Source organism: Macaca nemestrina, chromosome 8 (genome assembly GCF_043159975.1).
Source record: "Macaca nemestrina isolate mMacNem1 chromosome 8, mMacNem.hap1, whole genome shotgun sequence".
In the NCBI taxonomy this organism is placed as follows: domain Eukaryota; kingdom Metazoa; phylum Chordata; class Mammalia; order Primates; family Cercopithecidae; genus Macaca; species Macaca nemestrina.
In genome coordinates, this window is record NC_092132.1 from 13146888 (window position 1) to 13167866 (window position 20979).

General features: G+C 42.0%; 1 protein-coding gene across 1 annotated transcript in view; it reads left to right on the forward strand.

Annotated features, from left to right (window-relative positions):
• LOC105492824 (potassium voltage-gated channel subfamily Q member 3) overlaps positions 1–20979 on the forward strand; it is a 363808-nt gene that overhangs the window by 316824 nt on the left and 26005 nt on the right. The window contains exon 9 of the mRNA XM_011760082.3: positions 5003–5029. Within this exon, the coding sequence (XP_011758384.2) occupies positions 5003–5029 (27 nt within the window). The remainder of the gene's footprint in view (positions 1–5002; positions 5030–20979) is intronic.

Sequence of the window (20979 nt, forward strand, 5' to 3'; positions counted from 1 at the left end):
TTGCTTTCACTCCTGAAAAGGTTCTAGTGGCAGGTGCCACTTTCTATTCAAGGCACTCAGGGCACTCGGTCCACTAATATTTTTGATCCCTTGTATGTGTTATTCACTGGGACAACCATGGAAGGTCACGGGTGACTTGCCGAAGAATCTAACTTTGATCCTGAAGGCAATGAGAAACTAGATGAGCCAGAGAATGACATCAGTAGATCCATTTTTCAGGAATATGATAGCAAAGAGTGTAGAGGATGGATCTATGGACTCAAGTCAAAGCAAGGAGATCAGCTAGCAAATATTGCAGGGTTCAGAGTAAGAGGAAATGCGGGCCTAGATCAAGGTAAAAGCAGTTAGAAGGCAGAGTAGAAGGAGGACCTGAAAGAGAACAGGCAAAAGGGACCCATGACTTGTGGGAGAGTTAGAGAGGTCAGAGGAAGCAAGTCTTCAATAAAAGACTGGGAAAGTTTGGGTATACTTACTTGTAACTAGACTTACTTGCTCAGACAGTGACTTACGTGTTTCCATTTGATTCTACAATGCTATCCTTGTTATAATCATTGAGGATTTGGGATAGCATAAAGCAGAGTCTTCTTAGAATGGGCAGATGACTTCCCCGTAAGAGACCACAGTGACCTTGAACTCAAACAAGAACACTTTGGATGCAGAACCAAGACAATTTCCATTTGGTATGCATCCCAAAGTGTTGGCAATGGGCCCATTCTTTTGGGTTGATGTATTATAAATAAGGCATTGTCCTAGCTGTCAGAGACTTGGAGGACTACATTGTGCTGCAGACAGCTGCTGTGATATGAGAATGGTTTTTAAACTAAGAGAGTACATTTCTTTCTTTCTTTTTCCAAGGACAAAAGTATAATATCCCTAGAGAAATTCATTTAGCAACCATTCTGAAGCAAGGCAGTCCCTTGGGAAAAGAATGTCCCTGAATTCCAACCCACTCCATATGTTAATGGCAAAGAAGTAGCTGACAACACACTGGTGTTTTCTCACCTACCTCCAAAAGGTTTTCTTGTCTTTTGTTTATGCTTGCTTTAATAACAACTTTCTTGAGATACATTTCACAACCCTTAAGAGGATTTTACATACCATAAAAGGTACCCTTTTAAAGTGAACAGTTCGGTGGTTTTGAGTATATTCACAAATTGGGGTATCAATCACCACTATCTAGTTCTAAAACAATTTTATTATCCTAGGAAGAAATTCTGTCCCAATGAGCAGATACTCCTGGTTCCCTCTTCACCCCAGACCCTGCAATCACTATCTACTTTCTGTCTTTATTTCACCTATCCTGAACCTTTCATAGTTGAATGAAATCATATAATGTCTTTCTTTTATGCATAGTTTCTTTCACTTTGCATAATGTTTTCACGTTTCATTTGTGTTGTAGTGTCTGTCAGAACCTTACTCCTTTTTATAGCCAAATAATATTTGATTATATATACCACATTGTGTTTAATGATTCATCAGGTGTTGGAAATTTTGGTTGTTCCCACTTTTTGGCTTTTGTGAATAATGCTACTATGAACATTCACATACACGTTCTGTGGACATATGTTTTCAACTCTCTTGGGTATATGCCTAGGAGTAGGATTGGTAAGTCTATGTTTAACTTTCTGAGGAACTGCCAGACTGTCTTCCATAGTGGCTGCACCATTTTAGATTCCTGCCAAAGGTTTGGAAGGATGAAGTAGCGTAGCCCATCTGCAACATGATGCCATATCACAATTTTCAGCTTAGTGTAGTTCTTTGTTAATTTGCAAGTATCTATGTTTTGGGGGCTAGCAGTGATGGATGGTGGTGGTCCATTCTTATTTTTTTATACAAATTATAATTATAAACTCGTTGCTTTGGAATTGCAAAGAACTTCAAAGAGTTTCAAGCCCAAACCCAATTTTCTATGAGAAGAACCTGAGGGCCCCCAGAAGTTCAGGAACCCCCAAGAAGTTCAGGCCACATATCATATTGGGCATAACTAAGGGAAAACCCACGTCTTCTGATCTGCTGACCAGTGGAGACTGAACGGACTTAAGGAAGATGCTGGGGTAGGAGTGATGGCAGATGATACATTCTTATATACAAGCAGGGATGAGGGAAGCTGTTAAAAATCAGACATTGCTTTTTATCAACAGAACACGTGCACTGTTTTATTCCTGGTAGGGAGAGTGGAATTATGTCTGATTTTTCATTTTCTACAGCTGCACTGTTCAATATGGTAGCCACTAGCCTCGTTGGCTAGTGAGAATTTGACGATTACCAGTGCAATTGAGGAAGAGATTTTTAAATTTTATTGTAAATAACCCTCTGTGACTAATGACTACTCTATTGGACAGCACAGCCCTGGAATTGTTAGCTATGAGAACTGAAATGGAGATGAGAAGACTTTGCCCACGATGTAGAAAACACTTGAGCAAGAACAGGTAGTTCATTGTGTAACCAGGACTTGTTCCTTTTATGACCAGGGTCAAGATTATTGGAGTGCTTAGAAATGGAGAAAGGGGACTATATGCACTAGTCATTTCCTATGGCCAAATAACATTGGATCTGCTTTCATACATACTATCTTATTTAAGCTTTAGGATGTCCTGGAAGATACGTAGAAGGGGTAACCATTTTTCATAACCCCGCTTTTATAGGTAAAGAATGAGAGAGTCAATGAGATTAATTAGCTTCCTTAATGTCACTCAGCTGATAAATGATGGAACAAAGATTGGAACCCAGGTCTTGTGCCAAAACCTATGTTTTTATTTTGCTTTGTATCTCTGGGAAGAAAATATTATTTAGGGAGAAAACTGGATAAAATGATGATGAAATGATACAAGGGTCATTTTGATAATAAGACCCATTCTTGAAGATTGTTGTTTGGATGGTCAAACTGAATAAAATGTGTGAGAGTAGTTGTCTTAGTCCCTAGCCCATAGCAAGTGTTCAGTCTGTGCTGATTGAATCTGGGCTGCAAGGGAGTATTAATGCTGAAGGGAAAAGGAAGCCCCTGAATTACTGCCCTGGGAAACCACTGTTAGCAACCATGATCTAGAACACTCTGGAATGTTGTTAAAACCCTTTTATTCATTTATTCCATTCATTTAGCATATATTTATTGATCATCCCTTATGTGAACTCTATTTGGTATTGGGGATCTAATGGTTAACTGGACAGGTCAACTGCTCTGGTCCTATCCTATCATAAGAGTAGTGAAGATAAGATAGGGATGTGCTCATGGGATGTTGTGACTTGGAGTTTGCTGGGGCTTTGGCTGGATCAATCTCAGTGGAGCACTGGACACAGAAGCCAGATGACACAAACTAAAGGGTGATGAAGAAATGAGCAAGTGGAGACAGTGATTGTAGGTGACAGCTGGAGTGGGTGTGAGGCCAAAAATTTTTTCTTTGATGGAAAGGGTCTAGCAGAGAAGGATAAATGTGCGTATGGGGGGAGGGGAAAGACTAGAGGTGAGAGAAGCAGAGATGGCCTGGTCTGTGGAGTATGGGCCTTCTTTAAGAGCATGGGCCCTTCATCCACTGGCACAAAACAGAAGTCCAGTGGGTGGCCAGATGGTGAGACCATGGGTAGATCTCAGTGAGAGGGCAGTCAAGGTCATCAGCTGGGAGGAAGGTGTAGAAGTGAGAGAAGTCTGATGGTAGAGCAGGAAGCATGAAATACTCATCGTGGAGAGTGAAAGAGGAATGGACAGTGTAATCCTTTAAACTTTCTCCGTATCATACCTTTTCTTCCAATATGCCCTTCAGCTGCCCCCTTGCCCTTTCCTTCCCCTTACTATCTTTCCTACTTCTCCTGGCCTCAGAGACCTAGAACATCCTAGAAAGTCACAGCTTTCTGTATCCACCTGCTTTGTGATCAACTAACTCATCACTTTGTTGTGCTCTTGGGGAAATGGGCCCAGAGAATGTGTGACCAGCCCAAGGCCACACTGTAACCAGATGCTGAGCTGACCCTCAAAGCAGAAATTCTTAACTCTCCAACTGGCCCTTTTACTTCTCTGCCATGATTCTCTTGTTCTGTCTCCATGCCTCCCACCTGTGGATCCCCATGTTAGGCCAGTCACTCTTTCAACATTAATGAGCACTCTCATGTGCTGGGCTGCAGAGGTCTCATATTTTAGACAAGAAAAACAAAGACAAAAAACAGACTACATGTAATTCTAGTGTGATGTGATCCACGTGATAACGACAGAGTACCATTCCATTTGTGAGGGGATTTTCTCTGTCTAGACCTTGGACAATTGAATAAGAACCTTCAGGAGGGCCCCTCCGGGTGGACATAAAGGATGAGTAGGACTGTTCCAGGCAGGGAAAAGAAGAAGGGAGTTCCAGGCAGAAGGAGAGCCTGAGAAAAGGCTTGGAGTCACAAATATGTGTAAAGCAAGGCTGGTGCACCTCCCAGCTAGGAGTGAGGGCTCCAGAGCCAGATCACATGGGTTTGGATCCTGACTTTGCTGTCTCCTAACTGTGAGCCCTTGAGCAATTCATTTAACCCCTCTGTGCCTCAATTTTCTCCTCAGGGAAATGGGATGATAATAGTACTTCATAGGGTTGTTATGAGGATTAATTGAGTTAAGACAGTGTTTGCTATGATGACACCGGTGGTGATAGAGTTATGTTGGGTGTGTGACTGCTACATTATGACATTCCTGGTTTCTTGATCTGTCCCCACTACCAAACAAATTTTCCGAGCTCAACATGAGAGCTGGGGCAGAGTAAGTGCTCAGCAACCATTTTCTGGATGAATAAATGAATGAATGAGTGGCTGAAAAGAGCCCTGAAAACCTCAGAGCCAATGGGAGTAACATGGGCTGGGGTCTGGCTGGGTAAACCTACCTCCTTCGTTGGTTCCCTCCACACTGACCATCCTGTCCTAGAGCTCAACTCTGCTCCATCATCTTCAGAGGGAAGCTTTGCAGCAATCTTTCAAGGAAGAATACAGCTGTTTCACGTAATTTATGCTTTATTTTTTCTCCCTCTCCTCTTTCCAGGAAAGAACAGCTGGAGGCAGCATCCAGGTAAGTTTCTGATTATGAATTCCCTTCTTCCCATCTTTGTGTCAAGACAGAGCATCCTGCTCCATATGGTGTAGGGCCCCATGGGTGGTCATGCTGGTCCCAAGATGGAGTTTTTGGGGTCACATGGTTGCTGACCACCATAGTCCTCTGCCTGGTTTCCTTCTGGTTGATCTGAGGGCAACTTAATAGGAATCATGGCCGTAGCCTCTTATTGAGGGTCTGGGTTCTGTGTCAGGAGTTCTGCATATGTTATCTCATTTGGTCTTCACAACCACAACGTAAGATAGGCCCTAATATCGTCCTTTGTGGATGAGGAGACTGTGGCTCAGAGAGGTTGGATTGAGATTGAGTGGCAAGACCAAAATTCAAAGTCAGGTCCGAATATTAAGATCATGTTATTTGCATGATATATCACTTCGTCTGCTTCCTGGGCTCACAGATGGTAAGTGAATCAAGACTGTAATTCATGATCCTCATGACTGTGGAGGTTTCTCGGTAAACCACATCTATCTATATGCCTATATGACACGTAGAAGCCATTTTTAAACTATTATTATTGACAAATCACTTGTGAATCCTCACAATCAATCTCCTGGACACTAAGTCCAAACGCTCTCCTTCTAGTGCTGACAGAATCTGGCCAGAGGAGGTGAGAGGACCCTGGACTACCTTATAGGGGAGCCACTTGAGAACAATGGCCTTTGGGAGGCCAAGTTAAATCCTCCCAAGTGTTTCCATGAAGCCCCATCCACACAAAATCCCACTTGGAAGAGGCAATTACTGATGGTGTCAGTTCTGTTTCCTTTGCGTGTGTTTTCAAATGGACTATGTGGTTCTTGCCTGGACCCACTTTGCACTGTAAGGGCCTTTGAGCAGTTTGTAAAGGAGGGTTAGGTGAATGACAGTAATGGTGTTGGGACATTCACTAGAGAATCTGCAGCAGCTCATGGCTCCTAGAGACAGAGTGAAAGGACACCACAGAGATCTCTGCAGATATTTCTATGGAAACCAAGGTCCCTGGAGAGGACAGGCTCATCCCACATCACACAGCCCATAAGCACCAGGAGTAGATGATCAAGGTCTCAAGATTCCCAACAGGGTGTTCTTTGCTTTCCTTCTTTCATGACCAACAGGGTTTTAAATCGTGCAGATTTTGACACTGCAAGTGAATTATTAAATCTACCTTTAGGGCCTTTTCTATACAGACATGAACAAAATTCATTGAAATATGCATGCAAATATCACAGTGCCCTGGATTCAGCACTTCCGGTTTAATTAGGACTCAGATAGATGCATTTTGAGGCTTTCTTGGGGATGCCTCTCTAGAAGAGGGGCTTCTGATATCTTGTCATCAACTTGTTCATGTCCCTTTCAAGAAGTCCCCACTCTGCTAGGAGCACAGAGGGAAAATCTATCCCATGATTTCTCCGAGTCAGAGTTGCTGGGTGTTTGGTGGCTCACCCTCCTCAGAGAAGAAGAGCAAAATCATTATGTAAGTCACTCAGTCTCCTTCATCCAGGGTTGGGACAGAGTCAGGTTGGCTGATGCGTTAGCAGGTGAGATGCCAGGTGTGATTATAGCTGCACAGCCTAGAGGTGGAAATGAGATCTGGAAATGGGATGCAAGAATTGTCAACAGAGGAATCAATTCCTTTACCCAGGAGGCAGGGAACCAGGTGACTACAGAATGTCAGGAATGTACGTGTACATTAGAGTCACACTTGCTTGTGTGCATTTTCCACCTTACAATAGCTTCTTCAACAGGCTGACAGCTACCTGGTGTTCCAGCCTTCCTTTATTCATATTTTTCTTTTTCTTTTATTTTCTTTTATTTTTTTTTTTGAGATAAAGTCTCGCTCTGTTGCCCAGGCTGGAGTACAGTGGCACAATCTCAGCTCACTGAAACCTCTTCCTCTTGGGTTCAAGTGATTCTCCTGTCTCAGCCTCCCAAGTAGCTGGGATTACAGGTGAGCACCACGACACCTGGCTAATTTTTGTATTTTTTTTTTTTTAGTAGAGACCGGGTTTCACCATGTTGGCCAAGCTAGTCTTGAACTCCTGACCTCAGGTGATCCGCGCATCTTGGCCTTCCATAGTGCTGGGATTACAGGCATGAGCCACCGTGCCCAGCCCCTTTATTGATATTTCTAAATAGAGTCAGATTTGGAATTCACCTTATTGCCTCCTTCTAGCATAGGTAGCCCATACCCTTGTTTATTTGTCAGCCTGATGAAAGGATTATATTCTCTGTAATTTAACATGCTGGTGCTATACTGGGGATAAGAAAAATGACTTTCCAGTTAGGTTATTGGAAAGAGCTCAAGTCCATATTTAGTTGTAAAGCTATGACTTTATAAGGGCTGCCTTGAATGTTTTGATTTACGTGGACTTGTTTGTAGAACATAAGCCCAGCTGAATTCTTACAATGACTGGGGGGTTGGCTTTGATAATTTTATGCAAAGCATTTTACATATGTCATCTTATTTGATTCTCATGAAAGTGAAGGCAGCTGACACCCTCCCATCCCTTCTCACCTAGTTTAGATGCCCAACACATGATGCCCTGAGGTAGGACTCAGAACTTCCCTAATAAAGCATATATACTTTATAACATTGGGTCCCTAGTAAGCCCACAGTAGAAGTTGGCTGTCTTCCTTTTGATTAACCTCAGAATCAGAGATCCTGAGAAGGAAGCATAAAATTATCAAAGCCAATCTCCCACTCATTGTAAGAATTCAACTGAGCTTTTATTCCTCAAACAAGTCCTCATAAATCAAAACAGTCAACACAGCCCTCATAAGTGACAGCTTTATAAGCAACTATGGGCTTGATTTAAAAGTTATTATATATCTGATTTAAAAGTTATTATATATCTATACAAATAAACTGATTTAAAAGTTATATATCTACGCAAATATAATCAAGTTCTTACTTTATATATGACATAAATATGATACAGATTTATATATATACACCTGTTAAATCATCTCTTCCTCTCTAGACCATGAGCTCCACAAGGCTAATACTCTGCCTGAAATGTAAGATGTACCCCACAAGTATTTGCTGAGTGACTATAAAAGATGACCTAATTCAAGGATGAATTGTACCTCTATTTTACTTATAAGGAAACTGATCTCAAGCATTTACGTAACTTACATCTAAGTCGAACGTAGAAGATGGGCCTTGCAGATGCACGGGGAGTCCATGAGCCTTCCTCTGCATCAGCTGGACTCTGCCTGCAGCACAGGTGGCTGTCATGCCCTTGTTATCCATGTGTGCAGATTGAGCTCGGCTAATACAATGGACGCATGATCTCAACCCTTGTCTTCCCTCGGCCAGAAGGTCTTATCTCACATCTTATATAGCCCTCTCCTTCACTTTTTTTGGGAGCCTACCTAACGTCACCTCCCAAGAGAGATTTTTCCTGACCCTCTGCCCATGCCCCTGCCTCTATCCCCATGATCCTATGATGATTGCCTGCTATATATATTTAGTCAGTTGCCTCCCAGGGGCTAAGCTCTGTCTGTTTTATTCACTGCATTGTCTCCTACACCTGACACAGTGCCTGGAACAGAGCCTGACACATGGTTGGCTTTTAGTAGATATTAACTTTGTGAGACAGTGAATGGATGAATGGATAGATGGATGGATGAATGGATGGATGGATGGATGGACTCATTATTCTACAAGTGTCATAGTGTTTCACCCAACTTAAACTGAGGGAGGTGTATTGGTTCACATAGCCAGCCATCAGAGAGGGTGGGAACCCCTAAGAAACAAGGAATGGGACCCCAGGATTTTCTCTCTTCATCTCTTATCTCTGTTTCTCTTTTTGTGACAATTTTACTCTCTCAGCCGACTTTCTCCATATCAGTGAAGCAGTGGATACTAACAGTTCCAAAATCACATATATTTCCTCTGTCCTCTGTCCATCTGCCCTTCACCCAACACCAGTTATTAAAATCGCAGAGAAGCACTCAGATTGACCCAGTTTGGGTCATATATTCACACCCTGGACAACCTCTACCCCTTGAAGAGTAAAAGCTGCTACTGTCTAAGCTCTGGACCAGATTTCCACCTGTTAGAGTGGGTGGGTGCTGGTATAAGATACTATGCTTAGCAGCCCCCATTAGAGTCACATGACTGAAGTGGGATACTAGTTCTCGAAAAGAATAGGGCACTTTTTTCTCAAAGAATGAGCGATGAAACATCAAGCAGACAAAACACAATAATTGTTCATTACAGGCATAAATTCTACCTGTAAGTTTTCAAGTTCCTAATAATAATATTGCATTAAAAAACATGAACAGTTAACCATATTAAGACTGGCATTTTGTGTTAGGTCCATCATTTTGAACAGCAGTAATAACTATTCAGTAGACATGCAACAGTGCTGATAATTATAGACATCTTTTTGATAGAAACTAGCATTTTTTAGATTCTCAAAATAGATAACTGTGTTGACAGCAATTGCTTGCCTGAGCCGAGTGGTTCACTCTGTATTTTCTACCAATTCAGTCTGAACAGCAGCCTTCAGGAATCTTCTCCTCTGTATTCATATTTGCAGAGGGAAAATAAATCTGTCCCAGGTACCATCTTTCTCTCTATGTGATGATTATGTCTTTCCCATTACAGAGTGGTCAAATTTAGTAGAGAATCATTCTTTGGATCAAATAATCCAACAGTAACTTACAAAGAATGCTGACTGATTCCCTGGCATAGTTGTAAGCACATCTCATCTGCATAACCACCCTAAGAGATAGGTACTATTTTTAATCCCCATTTTATAATTGAGAAACTGAGGTCAGATAGATAAGTGACTTGCAGAAGGTCACAAAGCTAGAAAGTAGCAAGAGCAAGACTTGGCTCCAGTTGGTCTAGCTCTGTAGTTCATGGTTCTTACCACTGTGCTCCTCCTTCCAGTTATTGGGAACAGTTATCTAGTCAGTCACAGAAGGTGTCCCTTTAGCTCGTTTTGTTCTCTTCTACCCTTTATTGGCCCACATAGCTGAGGTCCCTGCCACAGGAGGAGGCTATAGAGGCAAGAAAAGGTACAGAGCCAGGGTCATCTGTGGTGTGAAAGAGCATTTAGTTAGATGCTATAATTGACACTTTGCCTTCTCCCTGTGACATCAGCCACATGAAATTTATCTCACAGAGTCATGAACAATGTTGGCAATCAAACACCTTCCATGCTCCAGAATCAATGACTACTGAAGGTAAACATGAATTTAGAGCTCAATCAATCCAATCCCCTAATTTTACTGATGAGGAAATTGTTAACCAGAGCAAAACAAAAGGCTTGAACACAATGCCATAGCTATTAGTATTTTCTCCTGCTATCCAGACCCTGCAACATTATCCCAGAATGCAGAGTAACTGAAATGCAGAGGTAAGATTTGGACCAATTTTTTTTAACCTCAGAGGGATCCCAGATAGGTCCTGAAGGCTTAGTCTCAATTTTCCTCTTGGGATAGTGGGGTGTGGGGGGCCATGCATAATACCCCTTCCCCTCTGAATTGTGAATCAATTAAGAAATATACCTAGAAGTCAAAGTATTAAAACATAGGTTATCAAAGACCACATGTTCTCACTCATAAGTGGGAGGTGAACAATGAAAACACATGGACACAGGGAGGGGAACGTCACACACTGGGGCCTGTTGGTGGATGGGGGGCAAGGGGCAGAAGAGCATTAGGACAAATACCTAATGCATGTGGGGCTTAAAACGTAGATGGTGGGTTGATAGGTGCAGCAAACCACCATGGCACATGTATACCTATGGAACAAACCTGCATGTTCTGCACATGTATCCCAGAACTTAAAGTGAAACAAATAAAATAAAATAAAATAAAATAAAACACAGGTTACATTTTCTGGATAAAGCAAGATTGGCTCTAGGGGCAACATTTCTCACCAAGTGTGTCCTTGGAAACAGCACAGGGACAGAGCAGATACTCTCCCAGTCAGCCACTGGGCACTGAGAGCTATAGAGAGAAAGATCATATCTGAACACTGACATTTAATACAGAACTCTCCCAATCAAAGAACATGGGCGAATGGCTATTGCACACACCATAACCCAGTTGGATACTTCACCTCCTTCCATGGAGAGAAGCTAGTAGAGCTATCAGCTTCTTCCCAATTCTTTTGAGAGTATAGACATTCCATTTTTATGACTTCAAAAACAGGGAAAAGATGGTCCCCCATATGGTTCATGTGGCCTTCTCTCTACCTATGAGCATGGTATCCCTTAGCACCCAAGAATATGCCTCAGCTCCCTGACTTGGCTTCATCAGTCTAAAAGCAGAACTTTTCACTTAGTACATTCACCAAGCCGTCATTTGCTATTAGATTTCTACAGCAGCCATAACAAATTGCCACAAAATGGGTTAACTTAGAACAACAGAAATGTATTCTTTCACAGTTCTGGAAGCTAGAGGCCTGCCCATGCTCCCTCCAAAGGCTCTAGACCAGGGTCCTTTCTTGCTTCTTCCTAGTTTCAGGTACTTCATGGTGATCCTTGGGCTTTTAGACCCATTCCTCCAATCTCTGCCTCCCACTTTACATGGCTTTCTTCCCTCTGAGTGTGTCTGTGTCCCAAATCTCCCTCTCATTTATCTTATAAAGGCAACAGTCATTGGATTAAAGGCCCACCCTAATTCAGCATGCCCTCATCTTTACTTGATTACATCAGCAAAGACCCTATTTCCAAATAAGGTCACGTTCCCAAGTATTGGGTTAGCAACAGAGCGTGTTTGTGCGGGGCGGCACACTTTAACCCTCTATGTTTGCCAAAAACAAGTGTGGTAGGTTGCACATGGTGGGAACCTGTCTTAGCAGATCCAGGATACATGACTTTGAGATAGATATTTATGAGAGATTTGGATTTTATTATCCCCCTACACCAATGGAGATACTAGGGATTAGCAAGGTGAAACAGTTCACACAGGGGCTGGGATTTGAACCTGTGTCTGCCTGGATCCCTCCAGATCTATGGTCATTTCTTCTTTTTAACTAGGGACTAAAAATAACCAGGCAGTAGAATTAGGAGGTAGTCATAGCCGTAGGGACTGAGGACACAGTCCAGAGTTAGACTACTAGACTTCAAAACCTGGCTTCCCTTGTAATTAGCTGTGTGCTCTTGGCAACTTATGCAACCTCTCTGTGTCTCCATGTTCTTATCTGTGAAGTGGAGATCATAATAATGCTGACCACATGGGCTGGCTCAATCACACCTATCATACCTTGAAGACAGCTCAGCCTGTAGTAAATGCTCACTAGAGATCAGTGCTGATCAACCGGTGTGTTATTCAGACAAGAGATTTAGGTAAATTGAGAAAACATTTCTTACGAGACCAGAAGAAAATAATATGTCGCTCTCCACATTCACATCAGTATCATTGGAGTACCAGTTGCAAATGTCCTGGAATCATCCTCATAGATCCGCAGACTCACTGGGTTAGAAGGAACCAAACAGGCCCTTGAGTTCAGCAGAACTAATTTTGCATTCCTGTTTAACTGAGATAACCCAATTAACACATCAGAGTTATTTCAAAATCATGATGCTGTTCCTTCCAATCGAGTGGTCAGTCTAATCACAATCCTGCTTCCCCCTTGCCTTATCTGTCCTTCCCCTTCCCCAGGATAGCCAGCCTTTTGGGAATCACCTGCCACCTGGGCCCAAGGTCCCTTATCTCTAGAAGTCAGAGATTGAGCTAGGTGATTTCCAAGCTACCTCTGGTCCTTTGTTCTATGAGTTTCCAGCCATAGTAGTAGAATTGGAACCATGCTGTTTTGCCACGTTAGACACTGCAAGTTACAGATTACTTTTAATAATGTTGGCTATGTGATTCTGGGCACATTACAAACCTCACTGTGCTTCAGTTTCTTCATCTATATGATGGTTATAATAAGGGTACCTATCTCCTAGGGCTGTGGTAAGGATTGTGTGCTTAGAATAGATCCTGGCCCATGGTAAGTATTATTTAAAGATTTGCTTTTATTATCATTGTTATCCTGATTTGCACCCATATTTCCAGGTTTTCTTGGCCTGGGGTTATTTCCATATGCTGTAGAGCTAGTTTAGGAGTCAGATCAACCTAGATTTGAATCCTGGCTTTGCAACACTTTTCTCCTTGCTTCCATCCATCCTTCCTTCATTCTATCCTCTGCCTTCCCTAACCTAAACACTGAGTATTAAGAGCTCTGCTTTTTGTCAGCCCTGAAGATTCTCGGGGAATTGTAACTCCTATTCTAATGGGAAAGGCCCTCACAATCTGATGGGGGGAGCAGATGTGTCAGCCGAAAAGAACAATGTAGTGTCGGGAGTGCTGGTAGGGAGATGTTAGAGACACAGGGGCAGGAGAAACAGGCACAAAGACAGGAAACTCTAAGCTCTACCAGAAAGAAGAGAACAGGGAAGAATCCACTGAAGACCTTTCTTCTGGCCTCTCAAGCGCTAAGTAGATTTACACTGAGCTGAAGAAAGAATTAAGGTCCTAATTTTATTCCTTCCATCTTTTATTCTTTCATCCTTCAAGCTTTGGGGGCCTAGGCCTGTGATCTTCTCTCCAGTCACCTGATTCTGTTGTAGGAAAAAAACGAGTTCTTGTCACATGACCAGGAAAGATTAGGCATGCAGGCACTTTGAAGAGTGAGAGGTTACAAAATTTATTGAGTGAAAAGGAAAAAAGAAAAAGCAACACAGCAAAGTGAGCGGGGTTCCTGTTCACAGGTTTCCATCTCTCAGTTGGAATCCCAAGTCACCACCCAGGAACAGGAGAGGCCAGGCTCCTCCTCCCTGCAAGTTGCACAAACTTCCTGCAGCCCCACCCCATCATCCCAGTGCACAGGCTGGTTGGGAATTCTCCAGGGACCTTATCACCTCCTGCATCTATCATTCGCTACTCTAAAGAAGTACATCTAACTGCCATTAGAATAAGGATGAGGATAAGGATGAAGACAGATCTTAACTGCTTCCTGTTAACAGGGGTGCTGTTTTGGGAAAATGGCCGTCAAATCACCCTCAGAGGCCTATCCAAGGGTTCCCACCAGAAGGGGCCATTGCCCAAAGCTCCAGTTGCATGACTGGAGTTTGATGGCCTGAAGAAGGGACAAACTGAGTTATTAGAAAACATGTAGAAATATGAAATAAGAGGGTGTGGTAAGGACAGCTCAAAAATCCCAAGGACTTTTACCAGTTTGCATGGGGAGAAGGGGGCAAAAAGCCCGATTGGATAAAAAAAACAAACAAACTTTTACCTTTTTGATGGCTTCTGGGTTCCCTTCCCCTGAGCCCAGTCCTAACCCAACCAGTTTAAGGTTTGGGAAATTAACTTTTCCCAGTTTGGAGGCTCCACCTGAAAGGAGTCTCCCATAACATAGAGACACAATGACCTATCATTGAAGAGAGCACAGAGGAGGAAAAAGGGAGGAAAAAAAAGGCTTTTTTTTTCAAAGGCATCCCAGAGGTTCAGGATGCATTTGAAAGGGGTACAGAGATGAATGGCTACTCAACTACAAAGAGGGGAACAGGTGTCCCTGGCTCCTTTCTCTTTCTAGCAAATACCTAGGGTACATGAGGGAGGAAAAATGAGGCATTCCTCTTTCTCTCCTTCCTCCTTCTATCCCTGAGTCCTGGTGACTATGGCAGGTGCCACCCATGGGTGTTAAAGAGGCTTTCACCCATGTTAATGGGGGGGTCTGCAGGGTAGGAGTATCTACTCTTACCCACATATGTCCTCTCTCCCCTGCTGTCAATAGCCTTGAATTACCTAGACATCATTTATGCCATGAATACTAGTGTGATGTAAGAGGGTGTTTTTATCCATGAAACGGGAAGCTTGGCTTACTCAGCAGGAATCAGTCACGCTTAACTGTGCTGTGTCTTTTAACTGCTATTATTATCTCCCTCTGGATCCCTCAGATCCAGTTTTCTTTCCTAGGGCTTTGACCCAAAGCTTGGAATTGAGTTTGGAACAAAAATGTGTCTTGGGGGGACTGCATGGACTCCTTATCATGAGCTGAATACTAAAGTGAAGCTGTGGAATTAAGTCCTTCTCTAACAAGGGAGAGAAAAGGATGTCTTATGACACACCCAGGGAGAGAAAAGGATATCTTTGGATGCATGGTGCTTGGCTTTGGTTATCTCTCTTGGTCTTACTTTCCCAAAAAGAAAACCTCTGGGTTAGGGGCACTCTATTTATTCCCATCGTCTGGCAGGATTTGCAAGATAATGGCTCAGAACTAGAATATTGATCCAGATTTTCACATTACCCATCCCTCTTGTTTCTTCTGAGCTGCACCCAGAGATTTCTGGTTAGTTCACAGCAACAATCAGGGTTAGTCTAAAATGTAGGCAAAAACTTAAAAAACAACGAATGAGTTTAGAATTTAATGACAAACTTATGATAGGTTTTGAAACATAATTCCTCTCTCTCCAATACTCATTTTTGTTAAAAAAAAAAAATCATGATAGGATGACGTTGTTTGCAAAATAGATTTTAGTCTTATACTTGGCCTGATTATTTGCATAAAGTGCAGCAAGAATAATTATCTCTACATAGGCCTTTTAGACTGGCTTTGATGGAACTCTGTCCCACAAGGAATCTCAGATAAGACCTTTTAAAGCAGAGCCCAGTCATGGGTTTGTATCCTCAAATACCTGTGAGTTGGGTGATCCTCTCCTCTTAAGGTCCCAAGATAAACTTGGAGATCCTGGGCCTGTTAGAAAGTGACATTTTTTACTGACCACAGGTCAGGAACCCTGTACAGGGACTGTGTAGACAAGGGTATAAGGCCAGGTTTTTCGAAGGGGTTTTTATTGGCTCTGCAAGTCAAGCTTGACTCCTTAAAAGGAAGAATGCTTTTCCAGTCAAAGCCTTGGTAAAACAACCAGTTTCTACAATTGTGTCCTGTTGCAAAAGAAAATGGATTCTTATTGCACTGATGCAAACAACTGTATTGCCATGAGTAAAGAATAGTCACAACTAGTTTCCAAATTCTAGGACAAGCAGACAGAGAGAAAGAAACATGCTCCAAATTTCATTCACAGAGTATACCTTACTCAATAGGTAAAGGCTGTAAATAGTTCAAAATAAGTTTCCTTGACTCTGAAAAAGAAAACAAGAACCAGCAATATTCCAAGCAAAAGTAAAAAAGATTGCTTTGGTTTTCTGTGAGTTCATTCAGTTAGCTCTTGTTTTGCTTGATATTCGTGAACATTTTTAGCTCTTCATGAGTCCTGTACGTTTTTTCTTTATTCCAATGGCACAATCTCCAAAGTTATCAGAAACCTGTATTTGAGAGCAACTGTCAAAGTTCTGTAGCTTATTATAAACCGTCTTTTGAAAGAGGTTAAAACAAGGCAACAATTGTCAAAATGTCCAGGGTAGTTAGAGTTAGAAACACAATTGACAAAGAAGTTTGGTTATTTCATGGTATCCAGTAACTTAACATAATCTTAATTATGATAGCATGTACTTAGACATTAAGATTTTAGAAATCCCATACAATTTTGGAACATATATTGGTATTATTCGCCAAAATATAGCCTAAAGAAGATTGAATACCATTGTAGCAATCCCATGTACATAAACATGTCAAATAATCCTGTTTACTTCTCTTTTCTGGATACTCCAGAGGACCTCTGAAGCATCCGAAAATCCAGATATCAGGAAACACAGTTTTGAAACTGAAGTTTGATTTGGGCAAACCTGTTAAATATGTTAGAGGCTTAAAACAGTTTACATTATGAAATAGAATTACATACTACCACAAATTATTTATTTTGCCAAAATGATGACTCAGAAATTTTAAAAAAGCAAAATCCTTTTATAACCCTTTACAAATTTTGCTAAAGAGAAGATTACTGCCTTAAGAATACCTCGTTGTGCTTTTATTTTAATGCTCAATTTACAGAAAAACCATATAATACCCTTTTGTATTTAATCAATATATTCACACACGGAATTTTTGCAAGATTAATTTTTACAATCCCTCCACCACGTGTTTAAACTTTTAGCTTTGTCATATCTAATTTAAAACAATTCTTTAACCTTAAGTGAGAATGTATGTTTTTATACCTTTTTATAACCTTTTCTTAAAAACACATTTTACTGTTCTTACACACCTTGCACATAAATCTATTTCCAGTAGTCTCAATTACATGTCATAATGGTAACTTTTAACAATTTTTAATGTAAAACCTAGTAAGTTGTTTTGATTATGTGCTAGGTGCAGCCAAGGTTTGATGCCTCCCAGCATAATTAAGGGTGTGGTTAGTTCCATATGTCCCCAGCCCTTACCAGTTGTGAAGCCAGCAAATTAAAAAATTCTCAAATGCCAAAAATGCAGCCGATAACCTTAAAATATTTAGCCAACCTAGTATCTGACCTGCATAATTTAGTCCACCTAGTTATATTTTGATAACATCTGCTTTTTACCAATAATTATTAGGGCTGTTTTTATTTTTCAAAGATTAAAGTCACATGAAATGAAAGGTACCACAGTTTTTATCTTCCCTTTAAAAAATATTTGATCCAAGCACTTATCTTCCTTTAGGCCAATTAATTAAAGCTCTTTTTATAGACATCTCACACACACAACATATATATAACTGTACAGACAGACAGAAGAAAACCCAGTCCCCATAAGATCTTTTGTTTGCCAATCTCCTATTTGGATTATTGGCCTCCAGGTACTTTTAATTACTTTTAATTATGAGGAAAACAGAGGTCTCTCCCCTCTCATGTGTGCATTAAAAGTGGCAAGGCAAAATGGAGAAAAATATTTTAGTCAACCGAAAAAAAACCCTTTTTGCAGCAAAACAAGGTCAAAAAAAAGGAAAACAAAGTCCTTGTAAATGTAACTATAACTTGGATAATCCACTTTTAATTAAGGTGAGCACTCCTTAAGAAAATCATTTTAACTCCCTTATTAGCCAACTTTAGCCATGCCAAACAGCCAATATTTCTGACTTTCAAACTTTACTAAAGGCTCAGAGAAAGGAAAATCCAAGGTGGTTCATAGAGGGTAAGGGAATCAACGAACAGCAAACGTTCACATATCATACCAGAAAGGACTCATTCCCTAGGCCAGGATTGAATCCAGGCCGCCCAAAGGCTGAACAAAGCCTTGCCACAAGGTTACAGGCCACGCCCTTAAGGATGTAAATCAAGGTTGAGGCCTGCAGCAAAGTTTGCTACCAGCCATACAGAAAGATGTGCAAAGCACACCAGATTGGCTACAGCTTAAGACTAACCTCACAAATCCTTTCTCACAATTAAAACTCTGCCAAAAATACAGTGATCCCAATCATTTCCAGCCCAACAAAATGTCTTCCAAAAGGAAAAAAAAACAAAAAACAAAAAACAAACCCTTGTTTTAAAGTCATCTGCTGACAGGGTAGAGAAAAGGAGGTTAAATGCAGGGCTGTGTTAACTGCTGACAGGGTGGAGAAGAGAAAAGGATGACTGCGGGAAGAACCTCTTATTCTTATGGCAAATGGTGTCTGCACCAGGGAGATAAGCTTAACTATTGTGGGAGAGAGCTGGAGTCTCTAGCTGGGGTAGGTGGGGACTCTGTGGACACGTGGTGGGGAATGCCAGCCAGTTGCTTGGGGCCCAGGCAGCAGCTATGACTCATCCTTACCCTGCATGGTCATTGGACACTGCACACGCATGAGGCACACACCACAGCCATGCACTCCGGCTGGTAGGGAAGTAGGGGTAGGCAGCTGCCTGGTCCAACTGTCCTGTGCGCGTGTGTCTGTGGCCCTTGGGGTAAGTGTGGACCATCTCCAGTACTGTATTGTAAAAGGAAAAATAGGTGTCATTACTGTCCTGAAACAAAGAAGATGAAGGCCATAGGACCAAAAGGCTCAGAAGCAAAAGTTAAAGGTTTTGGGTCCCCATTTCACCCTCCCTTCCTCAGATTCCATGTTCTGGGTACCAAAAAAATGTTGTAGGAAGAAACCGGGTTCTTGTCACATGGCCAGGAAAGATTAGGCATGCAGACACTTTGAAGGGTGAGGGGTTATGGAACTTATTGGGCAAAAGGAAAAACCACACAGCAAAGTGAGAAGGGTTCCTGTTAACAGGCCCCCATCTCACAGATAGAATCCCAAGTCACCACTCAGGAACAGGAGAGGTCAGGCTCCTCCCCACTGCAAGCGGCAGGAACTTCTTGTGGCCCCACCCCGTCCTCCCAGTGCACAGGCCAGTTGAAGATTCCCTGGGACCTTCCTCCTTATCTGCCTCCTGCATCTATCAATTCTATATGAGAAATCTCTAGAAATGTCAATTGATTAGATCAGCTAAGAAACACACCTGTCCCCCAAGAAAAATGCACAGAAAACCTAAATGAACAGCGAATCTTTATTTCTAGCCACAAAATAATAAATTCCTCTGTAGAGAAATAAAGTGTATGGTCAGAATTCTCCAGTAAACAGAACCAATGGAATATATCGAGGTGTATAACAGAAGATTTATTATGGGAATTGGCTCACATAATTATAGAGGTTGAGAAATCTCACAATCTGCTGTCTGTAAGCTGGAGAACCAGGAAAGCCAGCAGTTGTAATTCGGTCCAAGTCCAAAGGTCTGAGAACCATGAGCTCCAATGGTATAAGTCTTGGAGTTCAAAGACCTGAGAACCAGGACCTCCAATCTCTAAGGGCAAGAGAATATGAATGTCTCAGCTCAAACAAAGAGAGTGAATTCACCCTTTCCCTCCTTTTGATCTATTTGGGCCCTCAAAGGATTCGATGATGTCCATCCACATTGGTGAAGGCTGATCTTTTCTCAGTCTACTGATTCAACTGCTAATCTCTTCCACCCTCACAGATACATACAGAAATAATGTTTTATCAGCTATCTGAGGATCCCTTGGTTCAGTAAAGTTGACACATAAAATTAACCATCACACAAAGGATAGGAGTTATTTGGTTCTCCCAGCTCTACCATGAACAGTGTGAAAGCTGTAAAGAAATTGCCAGCCTTGGCAACACGGTGAAACCCCGTCTGTACTAAAATATGAAAAAGTAGCCGGGGGTAGTGGTGGGTGCCTGTAATCCCAGCTACTCGGGAGGCTGAGGCAGTAGAATCGCTTGAACCTGGGAGGCAGAGGTTGCAGTGAGCCAAGATTGTGCCACCGCACTCCAGTCTGGGTGACAGAGCAAGGCTCTGTAGAAAGAAAGAAAGAAAGGAGAGAGAGAGAGGAGAGAGAGAGAGAGAGAGAGAGAGAGAGAGAGAGAGAGAGAGAGAAGAAGGAGGAAGAAGAAGGAGAAGGAGGAGAAGAGAATGGAGGGGAGGGGAAGGGAAGGGGAGGGGAGGTGAGGGGAGGTGAGAGGAGGTGAGGGAAGGGAAGGGAAGGAAAGGGAAGGGAAGGGAAGGGAAGGAAAGGGAGAAAGAAGAAAGAAAGAGGAAGAAAGAAAGAAAGGGAAATTACCATCATCTTCTTCAATGTTTATGCCATTTAAGGAAGGTCCGTCAAGTTCCAGACCCCTTTTGGCCACTTCATGTTCATTATCATCTCATCTCCAATTAGCATTTCCCATTTTATTTTAACGAATAAAATATCTTAAGAAATAAGTACAGACAGAAACTTTCATTTATAATCTTTTCTTGGAGAGAAAAATAGGACACCAAAGCCTCAAAAGTTTGGCATGTGGTAGGTGACAGGTGTTTATTACCTGTCTGCTTTCTCTGTCTCTCTCAGGGCACACCATGATGCTAGGAAGCATTCTAAAAGTACTCTTAAAGGGGACTGCAGATCTTTTGTTAGTCCTCATCCTTTCCACATGAAAAGATGAGAGGATGAAAGAATGAAGGAGAGAAGGCCTTGACTTCTATAAGTGGGATTGGCTGTTCTGTGCTGGGCACTCAGTCTGGCCAACATGACAAAACCCTGTTTCTACTAAAAATACAAAAATTAGCCGGGCATGGTGGCG